General features: G+C 57.0%; 2 protein-coding genes across 2 annotated transcripts in view; one reads left to right on the top strand and one right to left on the bottom strand.

Moving 5' to 3' along the window:
* Positions 1 to 223: 223 nt before the first annotated feature.
* On the top strand, positions 224 to 3,770 carry UROD (uroporphyrinogen decarboxylase; the record flags this gene model as incomplete). Its single annotated transcript, XM_082002997.1, has 10 exons — positions 224 to 246; positions 1,238 to 1,350; positions 1,433 to 1,512; positions 1,710 to 1,772; positions 1,872 to 2,069; positions 2,331 to 2,492; positions 2,625 to 2,762; positions 2,905 to 3,005; positions 3,258 to 3,324; positions 3,510 to 3,770. The coding sequence occupies 10 exons, from the start codon at positions 224 to 226 to the stop codon at positions 3,672 to 3,674; spliced, it is 1,110 nt and encodes a 369-aa protein (XP_081859123.1). The 3' UTR covers positions 3,675 to 3,770.
* A 2,238-nt stretch (positions 3,771 to 6,008) lies between these two features.
* The window catches only part of ZSWIM5 (zinc finger SWIM-type containing 5), a 99,358-nt gene continuing 82,373 nt past the window's right edge, over positions 6,009 to 22,993 (bottom strand). The window contains exons 5-14 of the mRNA XM_082003031.1: positions 20,268 to 20,447; positions 17,372 to 17,548; positions 14,855 to 15,001; positions 13,781 to 13,918; positions 12,998 to 13,258; positions 12,438 to 12,573; positions 10,491 to 10,648; positions 8,167 to 8,330; positions 7,779 to 7,860; positions 6,009 to 7,347 (exon numbers count right to left, since the gene is read on the bottom strand). Of these exons, the coding sequence (XP_081859157.1) occupies positions 6,485 to 7,347; positions 7,779 to 7,860; positions 8,167 to 8,330; positions 10,491 to 10,648; positions 12,438 to 12,573; positions 12,998 to 13,258; positions 13,781 to 13,918; positions 14,855 to 15,001; positions 17,372 to 17,548; positions 20,268 to 20,447 (2,306 nt within the window). The 3' untranslated portion in view covers positions 6,009 to 6,484. The remainder of the gene's footprint in view (positions 7,348 to 7,778; positions 7,861 to 8,166; positions 8,331 to 10,490; positions 10,649 to 12,437; positions 12,574 to 12,997; positions 13,259 to 13,780; positions 13,919 to 14,854; positions 15,002 to 17,371; positions 17,549 to 20,267; positions 20,448 to 22,993) is intronic.

Genomic DNA, 22,993 nt, shown 5'->3' on the forward strand with positions numbered 1-22,993 from the left:
TGGCGGCGCCCGATGGGGCGGACGTAGGGCAAGATGGCGGCGCCCGCGGCGAGTACGGAGGAGAGAGGAGCAGGACAAGATGGCGGCGTACGGAAGGGGCGTGGCAAGATGGCGGCGTACAGAGAGGCGGGATTACGGCAAGATGGCGGCGCCGGCGGGGCGGGGCGGGGCGGGTCGCGTCGCGTCGGGAGGCAACGGAGGGGCCGGGGAGCGGCGCAGGAGGATGGAGGACGGCGAGCGGCTTCTGTGAGTAACCGGGGCCGGGGAGGGCGGTGGGGTGGAGGGGGCGCTGGCCTGTGCCCCCACAGCCCTGCCACGCTTCCTAGCCTCCTGGTGGGGTGAGGGGTTGCCCGCACCGGGATCTGCATGGGGGTCACTGGTGTGGCCCTGGGAACCGTGCTCTGGCACTGGGGTCCTGTACTGGGAATACTGGTGTGGCCCTGGGAACCGCGGTCTGGCACTGGAGTTCTGTACTGGGCATACTGGTGTGGCCCAGAGACAGTGTTTGGCACTGGGAACACTGGTAAGGCACTGGTGTGGCCCTGGGGATACAGTGCTGGCACCAGGGTCCTGCACTGGGGTCACTGGTGAGGCTCAGGGGGACTTGATCCTGCACTGGTGAGGCACTGGGAATACTGATCCTGCACTGGGATGGATCAGCAGGGCCACTGGTCCCACACTGGAGGTTTTGGGGACTTTGTCCCTGTGGCCCCCACCTGTCAAAGCAGGATGGTGCTGGCCGTCCCCTGCGGTTGCGCGGGGTCCCCGTCCCTGGGGCAGGCTGGGCTCCAGCAGCCCCTCGGCAGTGACACCGCGGGGGGGAGGTTGGGGACGTGTGTTGCCACCTCAGTGGGTGCCTGGACCTCTGGGGGCTGCACGGCACAGATAGGGGCTGGGGACACCGGTGGCAGGGCTGCCCGCCCCCGCGCCCCACTGGCCCCGAATCTCTCCAGGCGGGAGCGACTGCTGGCCCTGATAACGTAATCTCGCGGGGCCTGGGGCCGGGCATCGCCTCTCCCTGGGGAGGGCCCTGTGATCCCGAGCAGGAAGAGGCCCTGGACTGTGATGGGGAGCATTTGTCATGTTTGTCACAGCTGGGCACAAGCCCTTTCCTGCAGTCACAGGGGAGTGGGGACAAGCCACTGGCCCTGGCATCCCCTGCACCTAGCCACAGGGATCTGGCAGGGCACCTAGACCTGTCGTAGGTGACAGCCCGTATCTGTTCTTTCACCCACAGCCCCAAAGGCTTCCCCAAGCTGAAGAATGATACGTTCCTGCGAGCGGCGCGCGGGGAGGAGACGGAGCACACCCCGGTGTGGTGCATGCGGCAGGCAGGGCGCTACCTGCCCGGTGAGCAGGCAGAGGCATAGATGCGGGGGCAGCGAGGGGGGCCCAGCGCATACCCCGTAATGCATGTGCTGGTCCCTTGCAGAGTTTCGGGAGACCCGGGCAGCGCAGGATTTCTTCGCCACTTGCCGGAGCCCCAAATTATGCTGTGAGCTGACGCTGCAGGTGAGCATCCCCCAGGGTGTGTGCATCCTCTCTCCCCGCCTAGATGGGCACGCAGAGAAACCTTGGGTCTGGCCACCCCAGTTGGCCACAGTAAGTTGTGCAGCACTTGGGGACCCCACTGCCCCATGTGCTTGTCCAGACCCTCCATGGGCAGAGTGTCCCAGCCCCTCACTGACGCTGTCTCTTCCCCTCTGCAGCCACTTAGACGATTCCCCCTGGATGCTGCCATCATCTTCTCTGACATCTTGGTGGTGCCCCAGGTGAGAGCCATGGCCAGTGGTGTGGGGAGCAGTGGCTGGGAACAGGGCTGGGTTCAGGGCCACCCCTTTCCTGCTTCTTCCATTCTCCCCTGCCCCCAGGCACTGGGCATGGATGTTGTCATGGTCCCTGGCAAAGGACCCACATTCACAGAGCCCCTGAAGGAGGTGGAGGATCTACTGAAACTGCGACAGAAGGTGGACGTGACTGCGGAGCTGGGTTATGTCTTCCAGGCCATCACGCTGACACGACATAGCCTGGAGGGCAAGGTGCCCCTCATCGGCTTTTCCGGGGCACCTGTGAGTGATGTGGCTCTTCCATGTGGGTTTCCCAGCTGGGCTTTTCTGCTCTTTCTTCTGGGGCAACACCGGCCATGACTGTGGGTCATGACAGAGCTGTGGGTGCTATAGGTGTGTGTAGGTGGGGGACATTCAAGGTAGGAGCAGCTATGCCCCAGTCTCTGGGGTGCTCACAGGTCCCACCTTCAGCACTGTGACCGTCTCCTCACGTCTTCTTCCATCTCCATCACCCTCCTTACTCCACTCCTCTCCTTCCTGCAGTGGACACTCATGTCCTACATGATTGAAGGTGGTGGCTCCACTACAATGGCCAAGGCCAAGAGCTGGCTCTATCGTCACCCCGAGGCAAGCCACCGACTTCTGCGGCTGCTGGCTGATGTCATCACTGACTACCTGGTGGGGCAGGTGGCTGCTGGAGCGCAGGTGTGTCCAGGGGCATGGGGACAGGGCCAGGTGGGAAGGCAGGGACTGGGGACAGGGAGCAGAGAGGGTCCAGCTTCTGGGAGGAAGAGGAGAGGCTGAGGTGCGGCTCTCCCAGCCCCATGTCCCTGGCAGGCACTCCAGCTGTTTGAGTCCCATGCGGGGCACCTGGGCCCGGAGCAGTTTCAGGACTTCGCTCTGCCTTACATCCGAGACATCGCCCAGGCTGTCAAGAGCAAGCTGAAGGAGGAGGCGCTGCCCCTGGTGCCCATGGTGAGTCAGGGCTGCCTGGATTGACCCTGGCACTGGGGGCTGCTGGAGATGGGTGCCTTCCCTGGTACCTGCCTCCCCCATCTAGCCCGTGAAGAGGGGCTTGACCCATAGTGGCGTTACTGCCCGTCTCCTCCATCCCCAGATCATCTTTGCGAAGGACGCGCACTACGCGCTGCGTGACGTGGCCCATGCCGGTTATGAGGTGGTCGGTCTCGACTGGACCATCCGGCCCCAGGAAGCTCGGTAAGACTCTGGCAGATGCCTGGGCAGCACCCCGGGCCAGATACCCTGACCTCTTCCTCTGCCCTGAGCCATCCCAGGCCTGGAGATTTCTGCTCCAGAGGGGATAGTTGGACCCCCATGCTATGTGGAGCTCACAGCAACCAGGGGCTGCACTGAGGGGTCCCGCATGCCATGCGGTGGGGGCTGCAGGCACCCGGCTGCCCCAGCCTCTGCACCACACACCACAACTCACCTGCTTCCTCCCTGCTGCAGTGCGCAGATGGGGAAAGATGTCACCCTGCAAGGAAACCTGGATCCCTGCGCTCTCTATGCACCCAAGGTGAGCTGTGGCCATCACCAGCAACGGGGGCTATTTCCATCCTGTGGCAAAGGCCTCCTGCCTCTGTTACCCACCTGCAGTGCCAGCTCATGTCCCACCGGTCCCCCAGGCTGGCTGGGGACTGGTGGGAGTGGAGTACCCTGGGCTGGATGGGGCTGACACATGGTTTCCTACCGTGCCTACAGGAGAAGATTGGCGAGCTGGTGAAGAAGATGCTGGAGGGTTTCGGGACCCAACGCTACATTGCCAACCTGGGCCATGGCCTCTATCCTGACATGAACCCTGAGCACGTGGGTGCCTTCGTGGAGGCCGTGCACACTCATTCCCGCCACATCAACAAGCACAGCTGAGCCTGTGGGGGCTTGGGGACAGGACTCTGGTTTGGGCACAGTCACCCCAAGTAGTGTGTTGTCACAGAGCTCACTCTAGGCTGGGCTGCAGCATTAAACCAGCACCTTCTCCGCAGCAGCCGCATGGCTCTGGATGGGGGGATGGGGAACTGGACGGCCCTGGAGGAGAGGGGCAGAGATGGCAGCCTGGCAGTGGGGCATGTGAGGTGAGGGGAAGCCCTGAACCCCATCCTGCAGGTCAGAATGGGGAAACAGAGATGCCACGAAAGTGGGGGGGAGGGAGGGGGGGGGAGGTGTGCCTCTCCCTGCCAGGCTGCCAGTGCCCAGGGCTTGCAAGAGGGATGCGAGCCCGGAGCACAACAGGCATCTCCCAGCCCTTCGGATGCACTCAGCCCTGCTAGGGGGGATGGGCTGCCTGAAGCTGGCAGGGTCACAGCCTGGGAGCTGGGGGCTCGCAGCCCACCGCTGCCATGGGCTCGGGGTGAATGGTGCCACAGTCCTGCTTGGGTGGGAACAGGCAATATGACATCTCCCCAGAGCATCCCCGAGTGGGTGGGAGACCCAGTAGCACTCACCTGGGCACAGCCGGCCACGTGGCAGGAGCGCTCCAGACACTGACACCACCAGCACCCTGCCACACTGGCTGGGATGGCAGCAGACACCATGGCCCTAGCACCACCATCACCCTCCTCCAGCTCCCAGAGCCTCTTTGGGACCATCCCACTGGTCGTGGAGATCTCTTGCCCAGGCACACCTCCCCATCTCTGATCTTGTGGCATAGTCTGCATGGGGCTCAGCAAACCCTGCAGAAAGCAGCCCAGGGTGCCAGCAGCCCCCAGGAACCCTGGGTCATGACTCTGTGCCACCCCATCCCACGCTGCAGCACACTCCCTGTGGTCCAGGCTGGCTGTAGGATGGATCAAGACATGGGTGCCAACATTGCTCTACCTGGCATGGCCGGGGCAGCACCTGGGTGGGCAGGGACCTGCTGACACGGACCGTGGCTGGGAATTGCACGCTGAAGCAGCTGGGCTGCCTGGCCACTGCTGTCCCCCTCCCTGGGGCTCTGCCCTGCTCACATCACACACGACTCCAGGCTGCCCAGCAAGTGTGGGGACCCCTCCGACTTCAGAGAAAGGCAGCAGAGATACAGGCGGTAACGTTCATCCCTTTTATTATTAAACATCAGATGAAGAGGTCGCACACACACATACACACACGCACGCAAAAAAAAAAAAAAAAAAAGGGAAGGAAAAAAAGAGAGAAACAGACTGGTTGAAGACCGCTATTTCGGTGGCGACAGAGACCGAGTACAATTGGTTTCCTGGCCAGAGCGCGGACACAAGTCACTTGCCAAAAAATTAAAAGTCAAACCAGACAGCAGATAACTAGCCCACGTTCTCTAACTACAAGTCATCATCCAGACCAGCCCCGGCCCCCCCCAGCCCTCCCGACCCGCTGGCAAAGAAATGAACCAAAACCGTAGAGCTGCCGGCCTGGGGCTGGAGAGTCTGTCCCCGGCACGGGGCGAAGCTGGGAAGGGCTGAGCGTCGGCCACACCACGGAGCCAGGAAGCAGAACGGTGGGGGGAGGCAGCGCGGCCGTGCCTGCCACCCCTTCCCTCCCCAGGAGCCGGGCAGCCCTGGCACCCACACGCCTGCCCAGGCACCTCACAGCCCCGCGCCTGGGAGATGGCTGTGTACAAGGCGATGGGCTCGTGTCCTCCGTCCCCTGCATCCATGTGTATCCGAGCGAGCGTCGCCCGAGTCCCTTCCTTTGCTGTCCTCGAGCGCTGGGCTGCCGCTCCTCCTTCCGTCCGTCCGTCCGTCCCAGGGCTGCGAGTCAATCGGACGTTCGCCTCCCCCCCACACCCTTCTCGCTGCCGACGATGCCGTGGGAACCTGAGAAATGTTCGCGTGCCTCCTCCTCTTTTTGTCTGTGGTTTTGTTTTGTGTGGTTTTTTTAAATAATAGTAATAATAATAATAATAATAACAATAATAACAATAATAATAGCAATAATAAAAATAATCACCCCAGCCCATGACAATTTCAAGTATCCCCCAAATAAAAGACAGAATTATAAATAATTATAACTTTACAATTTAATAATTGACACATATACTATAGTATTTACAGTATCATAAATGCTTTTTTTTTTTGTGTTACTTTTAGTAAGCAATCCCTGAGAACAGTTACTTTAACTTGTTTTTATTGAAGTATCTTCACAAATAGAGGAGTTTGCATGTCTCGGGTGGGCGGGAGAAGCGTTCTGCAAAGCCATCGCTTTTGGTGATACATGAGGTTCTAGTGTTGCGGATTTCTCTGCTCGCTCTTCCTTTTTTTTTTCCTCTTTTTTTTTTTTTTTTTTTTTAAATTCCCCACATAATTTTAAGGATTTTTGCACTTTGCAACCTTCGGATCCCTCCAGCAACCGCTTCCTTCAGGAAAGAGGTATTAGATTTCCAGGTTAGCTTTTGGTATTGGCAAGGGAGGGCAGGGGGGTGAGCGAACCATCCTTTTTCCCCGTGGTTGCGTTTTGGTTTGTGCCCAAGGAATCTCTGGATCCTCTCAGTGTGTGAAATGGTTAAATCCAAGAAAGAAAAAAACAACAAAACAAAACAAAACAACAACAAAAAAAGGAAACAACAACAACAAAAAAGAAAAGAATAAAAAAAAAAGAAACAGAAGACCAGAACAGAGCAGCCTCTGCCAATGGGGGGAAGGTGATCTCTGCTTTCTTTCCTTCTTCTCTCCCGAGTCCCCGTGCTGCGGCCAGACCCTGCCAGTGAGCATGGCGGGGGCCGGGGCTCACCCAAACCGTTCCCGCACCAGCAGCATCAGTTTTTTCTTGCCTTTGTAGATTTGTTTGAGATTGTCAATGAACTGGGCAAACTGTATGTGCCCGTCCTGTGCCAGGAGGAAGGTCTCCCTGGCCTTGCTGAGGAACTCGATGAACTCCCCGTAGTGCCGTGGGCTGATGTGGGTGAGCCTGGAGTGGGTGGTGTTGATGTAGGCGCTTATCGTCGCGTCCAGCAGCTGTCGCAGGGGGGCTTTGTCGGTGGACATCAGCTTCCCCGAGTTCCTGCGGCCGGGGATGCCGGCCAGCCCTGGGGCCGTCATGGTGCAGCGGCGAAGGATGTCCGAGAGCACTGTGGCACAGTGCACGCTCTTCACCACCAGTGGGATGATGGCCGCCAGCTCGTTTTTGCCCAGAGAGTGGCTCAAGGCGCAGGCCCAGAGCACGTCATTGATGGCCGGGTGCGTGTCCTGGTTGTAGGCCAGGTTGAGATGCGTCATGGCCAACGAAGCCAGTTTGAATGCCCGGAGTGGGTAGCCCCGGTGCTCCATGTAGCGGGCGATGGTGAAGAGCTGGGTGTAGGTCATGCCGGTGGAGGCAGCATCGATGACAATCTGGTAGGCGGTCTCGAAGGCGATGTGGTCCTTCTCGCAGAGGGTCAGGGCAGACAGGGCGCAGTTCTGCGGGTCCTTCATGGCACACTGCAAGGCCAGGGTGCGGGCGCAGCTGGCCAGCTCTTCCCGCTGCGGGTAGTCCAGGCTCAGGCGCAGGATGGTGTTGTGGGACATCACCGTGGCTGCCACAATGCTGGTGGCTTCCGTGGGAGTGAACAGCGAGTACCAGCTCTGCAGGATGCTCACCAGGGCCCTCACCCCTGCAAGAAAATACTGGGGTCACAGCACAGCCCTGGAGCCCGGCTTGGATCACGGGGCTCCTCCGAGTCCCCGGGTGCCTGGAGCCAGGGCAAAGCCAGTCCATGGCAGTGCTGAGCTGCTGCCTCTGCCCCAACAGGGACAGAGCAGAGGGGGACAGGCAGAGGCTACCCTGCGCTGCCACGCTGCAGGGCACAGCGAACCGCTGGCCTGGCCTGGGCACAGGGGACCTGTCCCAGTTCCAAACCCAGCCACCGCTGTGGCCCCAGCCCTGCCAGCCGGCACTCGGAGGTGCATCCAGTTACCCAGGAAGAAATGGGAGACCCAGGAGAACTCAGATGCTCGAGGCTGTATGAATGACCCTAGGATCTCCATGCCCACCCCGCTCCCACCGCATGGGGGCTGGATCCCCCCAGCACAGCGAGGCACTCACCCACTTCGGTAGCACACGTCACCAGCCACCTCACCATCTCCCGCCGCCGCCAGTTGAGGGTGGACAGGGTCATGCGCATCACCTGTGAGGCAAACTCAAGGTAACCGGCTGCCCCACAGGGTTCCAACAAGGCCACCCAACACAGAGGTGCTCCCCAAAAATCCCTCTGGCCCATCTGGCTCCTGGCTCCCTGGTGGTGCCTTGCCTCTTCCCAAACCACAGTGGGCACAGGGGCCTCCCAGGGCTGAGCTCCCCTGCTGAGGGCCATGCAGGGATCAAGTTACTCCTTCCACAGGTGACTGCCTGCGTGATGGAAAACCATCACCAGTGCCGCTGCCACAGCACGTGGGGCAGAAGGGCCATCAGCATCCCCAGCGCCATCCCGTACCTGGAGCCCCAGCTCCAGTGCCACGTTGAGCAGTGTTGTGTCCGAGTTGCTGTCAGCCGGTGTGGCTATCTTGAACGCATCCTGGGCCAGCTTGAAGATCAAGGAGGAGGAGTGGATGTTCTTCTGGATGGCCTCCAGCACTGTGCGTAGGCGCAGCATGTCCCCTGGGTGCAGGCAAGGATGGTCAGATGGCTCAGCCTCCCCCACCTTTCCCTCGAGCCCCACCTCCTGCCTGCACCAGGTAGTGAACTGCCCCTTCAGCATGGTCAGCCCCTCTGGACGCACATGTGGAAGGACACACAGGGATGCTGGATCAGGCCCTGCAGTCCAACAGCAAAATGGGGTGTCCTCTCCAGGTGACAACACATCCTACAGCACCCATCCTTGCTCGAGATCATCCTCTCACGGAGAGGACAATGCTGAGTGATCGCAGACACGTCTTGGAGCATTAGCAGACATCTCCAGGCACCTGGATGTTCTACCCTGGGCTCAAGTTTGACAATTGTAAAGCAAACTCTTCCCAACAAAGGAGGGGCTTGGGGAGACGCCCAGTGCTGAAAGGCCGCAGAAAGGTCAGTCTCCATTTAGGAACATTAAAAAGAAGAAAACCTGTTTGCTGCACATATACTGTCTTGCCTAGTAAGTCCCTTCCCTCTGCAAGGCTAGCAAAGGCTGGGCCATGGCCACCTAGTCACACTGTGGCTGTGTTCCAGATGTCCCAGGTCAGACATGCAGCTCATACGACTCAGACAGGCTGAGATACCCCCGAAGAAGGGGGGTCCTGGCACAATACCCAGTGATGCTGTGGATCTCCTGCCACAGGAGGCCGTGGGCACTAGAAAGGCACGTGATGGCATTGGGACATGGGGCAGGATCTCAGAAGAGGGACCCATCAAGGCATATTAATATCATGATCCTGCATCTGGCTTGGGGAATCCTCCTGTCAGCCCCTGTGAGACACAGGTTCATGTTTTGTTCCAGCTTCATGTTTCTACTCCCATAGTCGTAAACTGAGCAGACAAACTTCATGCAAAGAAAAGCAAGTAACGCACAGCAGTGTGGAAAACCTAGCGCCTGGGCACACAGAGACATCTCGGATGACTAAGAGCTAAAGATATCGCCTGCCACCCACGGCAGCCGCTTGCACTGCCACCAAAATCCAAGCCTCCCTAAAAAGGCTCGCGGGGGCGCGGGTGAGAGAGGCCGTGAGGACACAGGATCGCATCGGGACGTGCTGCGGCAGGGGAATACCTGGGGAAGAGGACAGCGGGAAAAACAGACGCAATCCAACAGCCCTACACCCCCACCACAAAAACCTCACCCCCATTAGGTGCTGGAAGGAAGAAGAAACTAAAGGATAAGCCAGGTACCAGCTTTCCATCAGGGCACTGCAAGGCAGGGGCAGGACACCATCAGCCCTGGAAAAGCATCCAAGAGGAGGAGGGCTGGAGGGAGAGAAGAGGCTGCTGAAGCAGCAGGGCTGGAGCTTTCTGACAGTTCATTTACCTTCCACCTCACTGGGGAAGCGGCACCTTCCCTGTCAGGCTGGCACTACCAGGGGTTGGAGGCTGCCGCAGAGTGTGTGGGACAGCAGCGGGCAATGGTAACCACTCAGGTCCCTGACCCTCATGGGGCACATGGCTCTCGCCATCCTGGTGGGGTTGGTTTCTGGACAGAGGGTCCCCACCTTCATCATTGTGCCTGGGCAGGAACTAAAGAGGCCCAAGAGACCAGCCAGGAGGTGTTTTATGAACTCCCTGCAGCTGGGACCAAGGTGTCCCACACAGCACTGCTGTCTCCAACTCCAGCCCTGCCAAAAGCCACACATGGTTTGGTGCACAGGGAGATCTTCTCCCTGCTACAGCCTGTGCAAGATTATTACCACCGGGCATGAAGAGACAAAGCAGAGGTAAAAGGATAAACAGCTTCAAACTAAACCATGGCATGAACCCACGACATGTCTGGCAGGGCCAGCTGACCTGGCAGCTGACCACGCTGCAGGGCAGGCATGGTCCAGCATCACCCAGGGGCACTACCCAGGACCTGCAGCACTGTGGCTGGCATCCCTGCAGGGTTACCTGCACCTCCTGGGAACCCCCTGTCCCACCCTGCCGGACCACGAGCCTTGGGGCCCTTTGAGACAAGAGCCCTGGAGATCCCAGACTCCGGTGGGCTGCTCCAAGGCCAGCTCACTGTGCCCTGCCTGTGGCGGGCTGCCAGTGCTCAAGGGAGCAAGAGCTCCCTCTTTTCTCCAGGAAAATCCCTTTGGTGCTCTTGTGCAGCATCGTCCCATCACCCCTGTCCCAGAGCTGCCCCCCACCAACCTTTGGCTGCCGTGAGCATGGTGGAGGCCAGCTCGCACTGCTGCGACTCCAGGTGCCCCAGGGTGAACCAGCGCGGGTATCTGCTGGGGACCACCGAGACCAGGTGGTGGGGGTGAGTCACGTCGCCGGATGGTGCCGTGGTCTCCAGGACGGGCAACCTGAAGGGCAAACGGGAGGAGGCAACATCAGACCCCAGCCGAGCCCTGGCTTCGTCCCCTCTCCCTGAGGTGCTGGCAAGGCAAGGCAGGGGCTGCCTGCAGGCAGCTGCCCACAGAGCCGCCTTGGAAAGCATCCTGCTGCTGTGCACATGTGGGGGCTCCTGAGGCTGCGTGCTCAACACATGGGCACAGGGATCAATCCGAGACCAACTTGAAAGGAAGAGAATGATCCGTGAAGTGATTTATAAACTTGTAAGGAAAAGCACAAGCCTCAGAAAAAAAGAAAAAAAACACAGAGAAAAAAAAAAAGCAAAATCCCTCCTCCCTCCCCGCTCCTTTCATGTCAGAGCGCCCGGCAGAACTCCTGGCTTTATCATCTGGTTCTTCTTAAAATGCCCAGTTGTGATCAGAAGCAGCGGCACATTTCCCCAGGGCCTCCGCAGCCGGTTTGGGTTACCTGCTTTTGTGGGGTTATCTAAAAGCCTGGAAAGCCCGGGGGAGAAGGAAGCCTAAGGAAAGGGAGCAGGAGTCTCACATCGCCAGCCATGGTGACAAAACCACATCAGCTCTTAAACCCCTGAGTTGGTGCTGGTGTCACTAACTCAATGGCCAGCTGAGATGTGCAGGAGGGAAACTCCCCCCGAACATGGAGAGCATCCAACCGTCTCTGCTTTCCTCGCTTGCAGGCTTGGGGTACCCACAGGGCAGCAGAAGCACAACCTTCCCAGCCCAGGTCAGAGACACCCCAACACAAGGGGTCCCAGCGGGGAGCCGGGGACGGGCGCTAACAGATCGCAATGGAGCAACATGCACCCCCAGGCCGCTCAGTCCCGTTCCTGCTTCGTGGCTGGAGGTCTTAGGTCTGGTGGGGCATGATGTCCCCATGCACTGCAGAGGCCCTTGGCTGCTCTGTTAGGTCTGGCTGCCCTCCTGAGCAGCTCTTCCCAGGACAAGGGAGGATATCAAAATTTCCCTCAGTGTTGGAGAGATATGGCCCATTTCACCGAGGAAATGCTACAAGAAAGATGGTGTCAGAGGGAGTGGGCACTGGGATGCTCAACGGTTGATGGTTATTCATGCATTGACTCGTTTGATGGTTATTCATGCATTGACACGTTTGGGAAATTCCAGCCTTTTCAAGACCCATCCAGTTCCTGCCAAAAAACTGCAGCACACGGGCTGATGTCTGAGGTGTGTTATGCACTGGGGAGAGAGATGGGGCAGCTCTTGGCGTCGGCCCTGTCCCAGAGACAGCTGGGCTTTAATGGAGAACAGAGTTCGACTGTGCTGTCTGCCCCGCTCTGCAACATCCTGGAGCCTGGGGCAAATCATCTGCCCATCTGAGCTGGGATAACAGCCCTTCCTGCAGGCAGGGAGGGCTGCAGGGTGCCCGAGGCCTGGCAGACAGAAGGCAGATGACAGCACCACACCTGCCTGGGACCTGCTCCCCCAGAGGATGCTCGTCACCAGGACAGGCAAGTGGTGGTCCAGCCTGGGGCAAGGGGCTGGGTGCAGGGCTGGACCAGCAGACATTATCAGGCCCATGCAAATCCTTACGGATGGAGCCTGAAAACCAGGAATCGCCCGAACAAGAGAGCAGGAGTCTCTGCACTGCTGCTTGGTGCCTGGGCAGCCCTACACGCTGCACAGGATGATCCCAGGGATGGCAAGCTCCAAGCTTGCCTCCATTTCCATCCCTGCTCTAGAGTTGCAAAGCATCCCGGCTCCCCAGCGGAGCAGAGGAGGGAGGAGAAACAGGGGGCAGAGATGGAATAAAACATGCACCAACCTCATGGCCCGCAAAGCCAGCTTGTACGCCAGGTCTGCATCGTGGGGCAGCAGGGCAGAGAACAAGTATTTGGCAAAGGTGTGCATGGGGACGCTCTCACGGTGGATGACTTCTCCCAAGCCGCTGAAGGGACCACCTAGGCGGAAGCAGAGCCCATCAGCCATAATTAGCACAGCAGGATCTGTGGCTGGGGTTTGCACCACATCAAAGCTTTGAGGATCTGCTCAGCAGCTCCCTGGTGCATTACTCAAGTTGGATCCAGGGAAAATGGCTGCTCCTTCCTTTTCTTAACACCCTTTCAGGTCAAAATCACTCAGGAACTGAGGCCACATGCTTAACACCCTTCTCTGTAATGCCTCTGAGGTTGTCTCACTTGTCTCACTCCAGGAACACCAGCAAACCCTTGCTTTCCTGGATGATGGGGCACAGCAGCCATCCTACAGACCCGGCACCACACCCACAGAGGAAGAGGCCAGGCATAAACCTTGGAAAGGGCACCCTGGAGATGTTACCAGCACTCAGCTAAGACACAGGAGCCAGCTAGATGACCAAGCCCCCACCTTCCAGCAGCAAGATGCACTGCTTCCGCAGGGTCTGCACCAGCACCGGGTCCAGCTCCAGGTCCTGTAGCCGGGCGATGATCTGCTCCTCGTTGCGGCACACCTTGTCCTGGGCATAGAGACCTTCAGGCATCACTCTCTGCTGACCCATCCCCATCAGTGCCACCTCTAAGGCCAGGGACAGGTAGGACTCGCTGCTGTCTTGGCTGCCAGTCGTGACGGGCACATGTTGATACACTGGGGGTTTGGAGTCCCCAGCATCTGGAAGAAGGGGGAGAGATGCAGCAAGGTTACAAGAGCCTTCCTAAGTAGCAGAACCACAGCAGAGAGAAAAAACTCCCAACTTCAGAAGACCCACTCTTCCCTTGCTGCCTGCCTTCGGTCCAGAGATGCCTTCACCCAGAGATGATGGATAAAAGCTCCCTAGAGGAGATGTGGGCTTCACCCTCCTTCCTGCTCTCACTAGGAGATGCAGGAGACCTGAGACCTGTGCAACAGGGCGCACAGCAGAGCCTTCCCGTGGGCCAGCACGCCTTGGCCCAGCTCTGCTAAGCCTCTCTCCTGCTCTGCTCTGGCTGCAAACTCTGAAGGCTGGAAAAACTCGCGGCATTAACACCCCTCTCTGCACTGCAGCTCCATCCTGGCTGCTCCTGCAAAGGTGCAGAGAGGGGGCATTTGGAGCCCAGGAGTCCCGAGCCCCAGACCTGCATCCAGGGTCTGCCCTCTGGGCTCGGTCCAGCCGCAGCCACCGGGAAGGAGCCAGGAGGAGTACCAGCTTGGTACCTGAAATTTCAAGGCAATTTTCCTCTTCTAATCTACAAGCTTCAGTCAGGGTGAGAAAGAGGCAGCCGATGGGGTTCAGAGGGTGGCCTACCCAGCCCTCCAAGTTGGTGATGGTTGTTGCTCCTCGCTGCAGCAGCTCTGCAAAAAAATGGAACAGAAAGACATTACAAGTGAGGAATTTAAAGACAGGTTCTGCACCCAGAGAGGTGTCTGAGGTCAAAGGCAGACATGGGCCTGGGACATGGGGGCCTCCAGGGCCAATTCAGGCATGGTAGCTTGCGAGGGCACGAGCAGCTCAGAGCAGCCACCCCACAGGCTGCCACAGACATCAGAGGGAGCAGGCACCCAACAAAAAAAGGTGCCCCTAAGGCCACATCAGATGCAGCACTTCGTTCTCTGTCCCAGGAGGACATGGAGGGACTGCAGAGTCCCAAGATGGGGTCTATAAAGTTAGACCTGCAGCTTAAGGACTTATTTGCAATGGTAGCTTGAATGTTTTGGAAACACAAGCAGAAACATCTGTCGATGACAAAGACTCCCAGTGAGTCTTAAAAGCTCCATCTTTTGATGATCTCAAGCTGGCTGAGCTAGCAAGGCCCAGGAGTCACCAGCCACCAGCCGCAGTGCAGGAACTGACCCCAGCTCTCTGCCAACTGCAACTGCAAAAGAAGAAACACTGGTCTTGTCTCCCGGTACAATTTATTCGGTGAATGCAAGGTGGAGGCAGCATGCACTGCCAGTTACTGCAGCTCTGCAGACAAACAGTTCCTCTTTAATGCAGGCATCACCCACCATCGCCTGTGCAATCCTTACAGGCAAACAGTCATGGCAACAGTGGCAACAAGAACACCCCTACTCCAGCAGCCCCAAGACAGCATGTGGGCACCTCTCTGTCCTTGGTAGGTGGGTATCAACGCAGTTTGGCTCAGGCAATCAGATGCATCAGTTTGTCTGATACAGCACTGCCACTCTGGATGGGGCAGCACTACCCTCTGAGATGGAGAAGATGTCCTCAACCAGCTGGGAGACCCCAGCTAGACCTCACGGGATGTTCTCCCATAGCTCTACTCCTACCTTTCTTCTGATGCTTATATATTTCCAGCTGTCTTTGCTGCTGCAGTCGCAGGGTGTTGATTATGGCAACGGTCAGTCGGAGAGCTTCTCTGGGATAGCCGTGGGAGCGCAGGGCATCCACCCGAGCGCAGGCTGTTGGGACATGTTCTGCAAGGCAAGGACAAGCACAGAGGCATGGCTGAGCCAGAGGAGCACAGAAACTCACAGGATGGTACTCTGATGGGGAGAGAGAACCTGACAGCATCAGGCTTCAGGGCATTTCCTTCTACTGGTCTTCCTCACGCCCCAGCTAAACTCCTGTCCCCTGCCTTAAAGTCATCCTTTTCTCCCTGTTCCTGGCAGGGATGCCTACCAGGAATACTAATGGGACTCCTACCACGTTCAACCCAGAGCAGCCACGTCAGTTCCTTAACCCCACCTTCACAAACCTTATCGAGTGGAAGCATTTCCAGCACGCCATTGCTGCAATGTGAGGGCTCCAAACACAGGCTGTTACAACCCTGCCGCTCATTCCTCCCAAAATCTGCACGGCTTATGGTAATTTCTCTCATTGCTGTACACCCAAACACTTCTCGTCCAACACCTCTCCCTGTTCTCATGGCACAGGTGATGATACATGGGGTGAAGCTGTGCATCCGGCACCGCGCTGGGGGCACTGGCAGATTTGGGGTGATGTTTGGAACTGCTTCCTTATTGCCTCCATGGAGCGAGCTCTGCAGACACCCTGGCTCTCCTGCAGCTCTCCTACCTGCTGTTTTATTATTAGGAACAGTCGCATGAAACCCCCCACAAGACTCACAGTTGCTTAGGAATTCATCTGCTCCTGCTGCTCATTGCTCACCTGAAATCACAAGCAACTGTGGAGAGGATTATGACTGAGTGAGAAATTAGCAGAAGCAGATGACATGACATGCCGCATAACAAGCAGCAAAAATCCCATTTTCTTGCAAAATGTCCTACCAAGGGGGATTAAAAAAAAAAAAAAAAAAAGGCAAACACAGAAGATCTAAGATTATGGTAGAGGCATAATTTCTATTCCTGGAAGAGCTCCGAAAGCTTTGGAAATGCAGACAACCACCTCCACAAATGGGGTTTCCATGTCTCAAAGGTCACCCGCAAGGAATACACAAGGAAGAGGCTTCAGAACAAAACACATCTGTAAAAGAGCTTCTTGATGCTCCCTCTATTCATTTGCTAAATGGATGAAATATTCAGCTTCTCACTGAATTAATCACTGGAAGTTGCTGACAAATCACACTCCTCTCCCAGCACTGAGTCCCTGAAGGCGTGCCAAAAAGCAAAAGCTCAAAATCTAAAAATCACGGTAAATACATCAGAGAAATAACATGCACCAACCAGCTAGGCCAAAGGGTTAGCCAGAACCCAGATTATGCTAGGGACAAGGGAGCTGTGGCCACCACGTCCCTGCTAGATGGGAGTCCATGCAAGCACTAACCCACCACCGCTGCCTATGGCTGTGTGGGGAGCAGACCTGCAGCTACACAAAACTCATCCCAGAGCAGAAATGTCCTCTCTTAGCTCCAGCTAAGCTAGTAGAGGTATACCAGCAGCCTTCACATGGGCCCTTTTTAACTTATCTCCTGGCCTTAACAGCAATTTAGTGCCTGCTGCTCCACAAACCACATCTCTGGATGGCTTTAAATATTCTCTTCCAGTTTGGCTGGGTGATGGCAGATCCCGGCTCCTGGAGTGGACAACAGTGCAGTGGTGGGTTTTGACCTGTTCCATGTCCATACAATCACCTCTTGGGCTGCAGGGATGAGGCATCCACCCTTCCGGAAGTGGGGGGGGACTTGAGCCTCCCGTTTTGGGATCAATCTGAGGACCGACAGCTACACCAGGCACCCCCAAGCCCTTCGTCTCACTCATTTTCATCCCAGACATGTAGCTGTCAACGGTCTGCAGATCTGCCCAGGGTCATGACTTTGCACTAGAGAAGTTACGTGGCTTGAGGTACATGGACTAAAGGTCTACAACACAGTGGGGTACTGGGCTTGACTGGTCCAGTATGACTTAAGCTTAATTGTACTTAATTGTTACTGTACTACAAGTCTTAATTGTACTGTCTGCTAAGAGAGGGTGATGCAGGGAAGAAAAAATCCAGAGGATACAGCTGTGCTCCCCAGCCAACTTTCAAAGGACTTTAAGTGTCCAGTCCCCCTGGACTGGGAACAGTGAGAGCTTGCACTGGGGACAGCCAAACACTGGCAGGATGAAAGAGGACACGACGAGCCTGGTGCGAGCTGCCCAAGGGGAAGCCAGACTGTAAATATGTAGGGCTTGCTATAAGGGCTGTGGCTGGGGTGTGGGAGGGCATCAAGTTCTTCTGCTCACCCTACTCCTCAGGCTAAGGGCCAGGGAGGCACTTCCAATCTACGATGCAGAAGTTTGCAAGGACCCAGGGTAGCAAAGCTTCTTTGATTCCTTGGGTGGCTCTTCTCCACCACCGACCCTACCCACCCACGCCACGCAGGGGCTGCTGGTTTGGATGCTCACCTAGCCACAGCGGCTGCCCCTGGGAGTTGAAGAGGAGGTTCTCGCCCTCCCGCTGGTAGGAGGGAGACATGTAGAAGTCACTGCTAATGATGCGCTGCAGGTGACTGTCCTGCCAGTGGAGGTCACAGCCCTCGATTGCCCGGGTGAACACGGTTCGTCTGGGCCTGGCCAGCGAGTCTGCAAAGAAAAAATACCATCAGCGCCTTGGTGGGGCAGGGGCAGCCTGTTCCTGCCCCCAGACATGACCTCCCAGGGCACAGCAATATCTTTACAATGACAGCAAAGCCCCATCTGGTCCCACCCCAGCCGTTTCTGTGCTGAGCACAGGGGCTGTGGCTCCTGTGCTGCGGCAGATTGCCTTTAGACACCTCTGCTGCGCGCTCTGCCTCTGATGGAGATGGCTGTCTCTCTAGACGGCATTGCTAAGTAACTTGCTAGAATAGCTGCCTTGGCCAGAGAGGTGAGAGAAGAGGCAGGGACTGCCCGTCTGTTTGCCTTCTGACGATAATCCACTGTCGCGTAAGAGGCTGACACCCTGAAACATGGCAGTGCATCGCCACCTCTGTGACGCTCAGCACGCAGGCGGCTGCCAGCCGTCGGGACTGGGCGTCCTCAGTGTTACTGCCCCACGAGCACCATGAGCTCTCCTCTTCTGCTCCTGCACAAAGTCCTGGCTTCACTGAACCACAGCTGCTTAGATCAGGGGGCTGGAACACCTCTGCTGTGAGGACAGGCTGAGAGGGTTGCGGTTGTTCAGCCTGGAGAAGAGAGGTCTCTGGAGAGACCTTACTGCAGCCTTCCAGTACTTAAAGGAGGCTTAGAAGAAAGATGGGGACAGACTTTCTAGCAGGGCCTGTAGTGATAGGACAAGGGGTAATGGTTTTAAACTAAAAGAGGGCAGATTTAGACTCGCTACAGGGAAAACATTTTTCACAATGAGGGAGGTCAGACACCGGCACAGGTGGCCCAGAGAGGTGGTGGATGCCCCATCCCTGGAAACGTTCAAGGTCAGGCTGGACAGGGCTCTGAGCAACCTGGTCTAGTTGAAGATGTCCCTGCTCATTGCAGAGGGGTTGGACTAGATGACCTTTAAAGGTCCCTTCCAACCCAAACTACTCCATGATTCTATGATCAGCATTAACTGAAGCCACGAAGGGAACCTTACAAGCATGTCTCATCTGCCTATGGGCAATGGGGGGAACCGTCGCCTTCCAGCAACCTCCTCTGGCTGTCTGAGAGGGCTGGAAGGAGGAGACAGCATCGCCTGAAACCCCACTGCTGCTCTGCGGCAGGTATCTGTGCTCCTCCTCAGAGCTGCTCTCTAACTTCACTGACGTTTTTGAAGCTATCAAATGCTGGACGAGCATTTCACTCCATCCAGACATATCAGACAAACGGTTTGTCAGGAGGAAAAGGCCTGGCTGGAGCAATCCTGCTATCGCTCCAGCCATGCTGTATCATGGGGGCCAAACACAGCTGGTAGGCTGCAAAACAGGAAGCCCCTAAGGGGATGCAACGCTGAATGTTAGGTCCTGCAACCCGCAAGACCGAGTTAAATGCATTCAAGGGGGAAAACAAAAGCCACTGCTCAAAGCTGATCCAGGGAGGCTGGATAAACACGCTCCGGAAACGATGGCAACACACAATTAGCCTGAATGCTGCAGGCACCCCGAGGTGGAGAGAAATTAAACAGGTGTTCATACGTAGGGAGCCGAGCCTGCACGCTTTACCAGGAAGGATTTCAGGAATCAGCTTCAGTAATAAAAAAGGCTGGCAACAATCTGCAGCAGTATTTGCATATGCACAAACTTTAACCCCGGGACACCTCCAGAGCGCACGCTCCTTGGAGAGGCGGGAGCGTGGAGACAAGGGGACGTCCCCGGCACGCGCTTCGGAAACTCCCCGCATGTCTAAAAAAAGTGCCCTGCTCAGCCCCAGCAACCTGCCCCGAATGCCAGAGCGAATCCTCGGCGGAGCTGGGAACACCATGGGGGGCTGGCGCAGGACATGGAGCAAGGCCAGGTTTAAATTAAGCCGCTCCCTGAGGGTGCACACAGGAGGCAGCCGGGGCGCACGGTCCTGGCCGTGGCTGGGGTGGGCTGGCAGGACGGCCATGCTCCCAAACTGCTGCTGGGGGACTAATCCCACCCTGAAGAGCGAAGTTTCCTTCACAGCACAGCTGCCGCCCTCCTCTCTTCCCACTTTGGCCACACGTAATGCACCAAAGAGCAATTCCAGCGCAGCAGATGGAGGCACAGTACAAGCAGTAACTTTCAATTAATGTCTACTTCAGGCAAAAGGAAGGGGGAAAAGTGCTTAAATTTCAGGGGATCAGATGCTTTGTCAGAGGTTGAGAAAATATTTTAGCACTAAGGAACAAGCCCACAACTATACTGCTCCATTTGTGCTCTGCACTTGAACTGCATTATGCATCCCTGGCTAAAGACTTATCTACCAACTGAACGGAAGACCAGAAGCAAGGCTCAAGAGCTGGGAGAGGAGCTCTGCCCACCTTCAACTCCGCGCTTTCACATTACAGCCAATGCTTCCGAGCCCAGCTCCACTCCGGTTCAAGCAGCGACGGTTTTCCATAAGACTCCGTACCCAAACTTGCACAGACAGCAGGGGTCTAAACTTCCCCAAGGTCAAACTGCTTTAAAATGACCTCTAATTGATGCTTAAAACACAGGTGACTTCACCCAAGATGTAGCAAAGAGCCAAACATTTCCAAGTGTATCTAAAACCAGAAGCTGTGAAGAGAAATGTTTCGCATTCCCATGACTCCCAGAAACAAGACCAGCAGGTGAACTGGGGACTCTCAGCTTTGGCGTGAGTTTTGACCCAGACCCAACCCCTGTTGCCACCGGCTGGATTTCCACTCCCCGTCCGGACTCACCTTGGCTGTGACCAGAGCTCTGCGTAAGCGCGTTGGTGATGTTGGGAAGCTCATTACCGTAATTGCCATCTTCCAGGGGACACACGTCCATCTCGCCCCACTTGCGCAGCTGCCGGAGCCAGCAGGATTTCTCTTCCAGCTTGCAGTGTGGGTTTAACACCACGCACACCCAGAGCGCCCCTAAAGAAAGCCAAGAAATCAAGGAGGTGCCACCACCACACCCGTGGGGCAAAGCTCTCCTGCTGCCACACTTGTCGTGAGAGGCTGCGAGGTTTCACTGGCGATCGTAAACTCATTTCAGCATAATGCACAGACCCAGGAGGGGGATTTAGACAGCTTTTAAATAAAACTCCTCTGTAATGAAGCTAAATTATAATCTCATGAGATGGGGGACAGTGGGGAGGAGGGAAGGAGAAACGGGCTGTGTATGAATTTGTGAGTTCTTCTGTCTGCCAGGACAAATCTAGTGTTTGAACTACACATCAAAGCATGCTTAAAAAACACCCTGGCAAGCTGCAGAGTCTGTATCTCTAAAGACTAACCTGATTTTGATCCTACCCACGTTCCAGCGCTTTAAAGCCCGTTCCGAATGCTATTTCATCTGCCATTGTTCTTCAGGCCATTTGCATTCAACTATTTAAAAGGGAGATTTGGTGTATTTTCTTCCGTTTTTCTTTCTTTCTTTTCCTTTTTCTTTTTTAATCCCCAGTAGCCCCCAGCCTGCAGAGAAACCGGCAGAGGAACCTGGAGCTTGGCTTGATGTCTCACAGGCAGGAGCCCTCCAAGCTGTGAGCCCTGCGGACCTCGTGAGCAGTGGGACGCCCATGCTGACACCCTCCGGGTCAGCCATGGGACCTCGCAGGCGTGACAATGCTGTCTGCTGCGTAAGAGGCAAAACCAGGCCCAAGGACATCTGTCGTCACTAAGATCCAACTCATCCTTTCCTAAGACAGGGCTGACGCTGGTGCTGCTAACTGAGCCTTGCTGACTCTCCTGGGTCACCCACAGCTCTGCAAAGGGCTGCAGCAACGCAGACAAGTGCAAACCCATGAATTCTCCTTTAGCTAATTGCATTTCTGCCCAAATTTCCCTGCAAGGCTGCCAGGACACATCACGTCCCCTCCCCTGTGCCTGCCCCGCAGGGTGGGCTGGCTGCATGCTGGCACAGCTGTGGTGTCCCCGGGGATCCCCCCAGGCTGAGCCGCCCGTGCTGCTCCTCCCTCTGCCCAGGTTGGATCCCACCATGCACATGGGGCAGCTCAGCCTCCTGCAGAAACACCCTCCCCTGCCTCTCCTCCATGGCCCCAGTGGAGACCCGGAGCACCTTCCTTCTCCCCGCCCAGCCAGCTGCTCGCCCCCACCTCTCCATCACTCCCAGAGCTGAAGGTCCCATCCCAAAGCGACAGCCAGCGGCAGGACATCAACCGGCACGGCTCCGCTGCGTGGCGAGGGGATTCCTCCACGTGCCCAAACCACCTCCTTCGCTCGCTGTGTTTTGTGCAGCGGCTCCCCAGCCGCACAGCCAGGCCATCGAGCCAAACCGCCCCAAGCGAGGCTGCGGCTCCGACACAGGCAGCTGGAGCAGCCGGTCCCTTTTCCAGGCAGCGCGAGGCAGAACCAGGCTCAGCACCCATGTCCTGACTCCAGCTCTGCTCCAGTATCTCCCTGTCCCTCTGGGTTATAGCTGAGCTTTGGTGGTGCTCTTGGGATGCATCTCCTGGGATCTGTGCTCTGCCAGTTGGGACCTGTGGACATGGCTTGGTTCAAATCATTAATAAGGTGTGGAGGCTGTGCATGTCCGGTGCCTCGGAGCAGCTTGGCTTGGCAGGAGAGACATCACAGCGTCACAACGCAGATGGTGGCAGCAGCATCGCATCCAGGAACGGGCACGGGAAAAGCAACCGCAGGCGCTGACGATCAGCAAATATACAAAGCAGCCCTCGCCCGGTCTAGCTCCATCCATGTCTCAGCTCCGCTCCTCCCAGGAAACCCCACCAAAACCCCACTCCTTTCTGATGAACAGGGGGGGAACAGGACTTCTGAGCTGCAACATCAGCACTTAATGCACACGCAAGAGAAGAGTTGACTCCTCGGGGGCTTTCGGGGCCCATCCCTCCCAAAGCAGGTCCATGCCACTTGCTCCCAGGCTGCACGGACATGGCATCTTCCAAAAAAATCAGGTCTCCACTCCAGAAAATGAGTCTTCCTTAAGGCTCTGGTTACTGCCCCTCACCCCTCAGGTGCCTGCTTGCTGCCTGTCCCGAGGGCATGAGACCCCTCATCTCCTTGGCGGGCGCAAGCCAAATCCTGCGCTTGGCTCCTGGTGTGGGGCGTCCTGGGGCTCCAACTGGTTTCAGGCACCCCCTTCCACCAGCATCCCTGCCCGTCGTCGCTGCCCCTCTTCGCCCGCTCCGGGGCTGCTTGTGCAAAAGGCAGCCTCCAGCGATTTCGGCTCACGCCTCCGAGAGCAAGCAGAACGGCTCGGCTGACAGGCAGTAAAGAGGCTCGGTGCTCTGGCTTCGCCGCCCCCAGGAACGGGATGCGCCCGCTGGATTTTGGCTCCCACAGCTTGGCTAAGATGCGATCCTCGGAAGCCTTATGACTTCGCAGCCTATTTTTGGGAGCCCTCTGAGGCATCCTTTGCCTGCCAAAACACTGTGCCCCTGGGCTCTTCTGCAGAAGGAAGATGTGGCGGGGAGGTGGGGACAACAAGGGAAGAGGGATTC

This window comes from Phaethon aethereus (assembly GCF_964289735.1).
Source record: "Phaethon aethereus genome assembly, chromosome: 8".
Taxonomy (NCBI): domain Eukaryota; kingdom Metazoa; phylum Chordata; class Aves; order Phaethontiformes; family Phaethontidae; genus Phaethon; species Phaethon aethereus.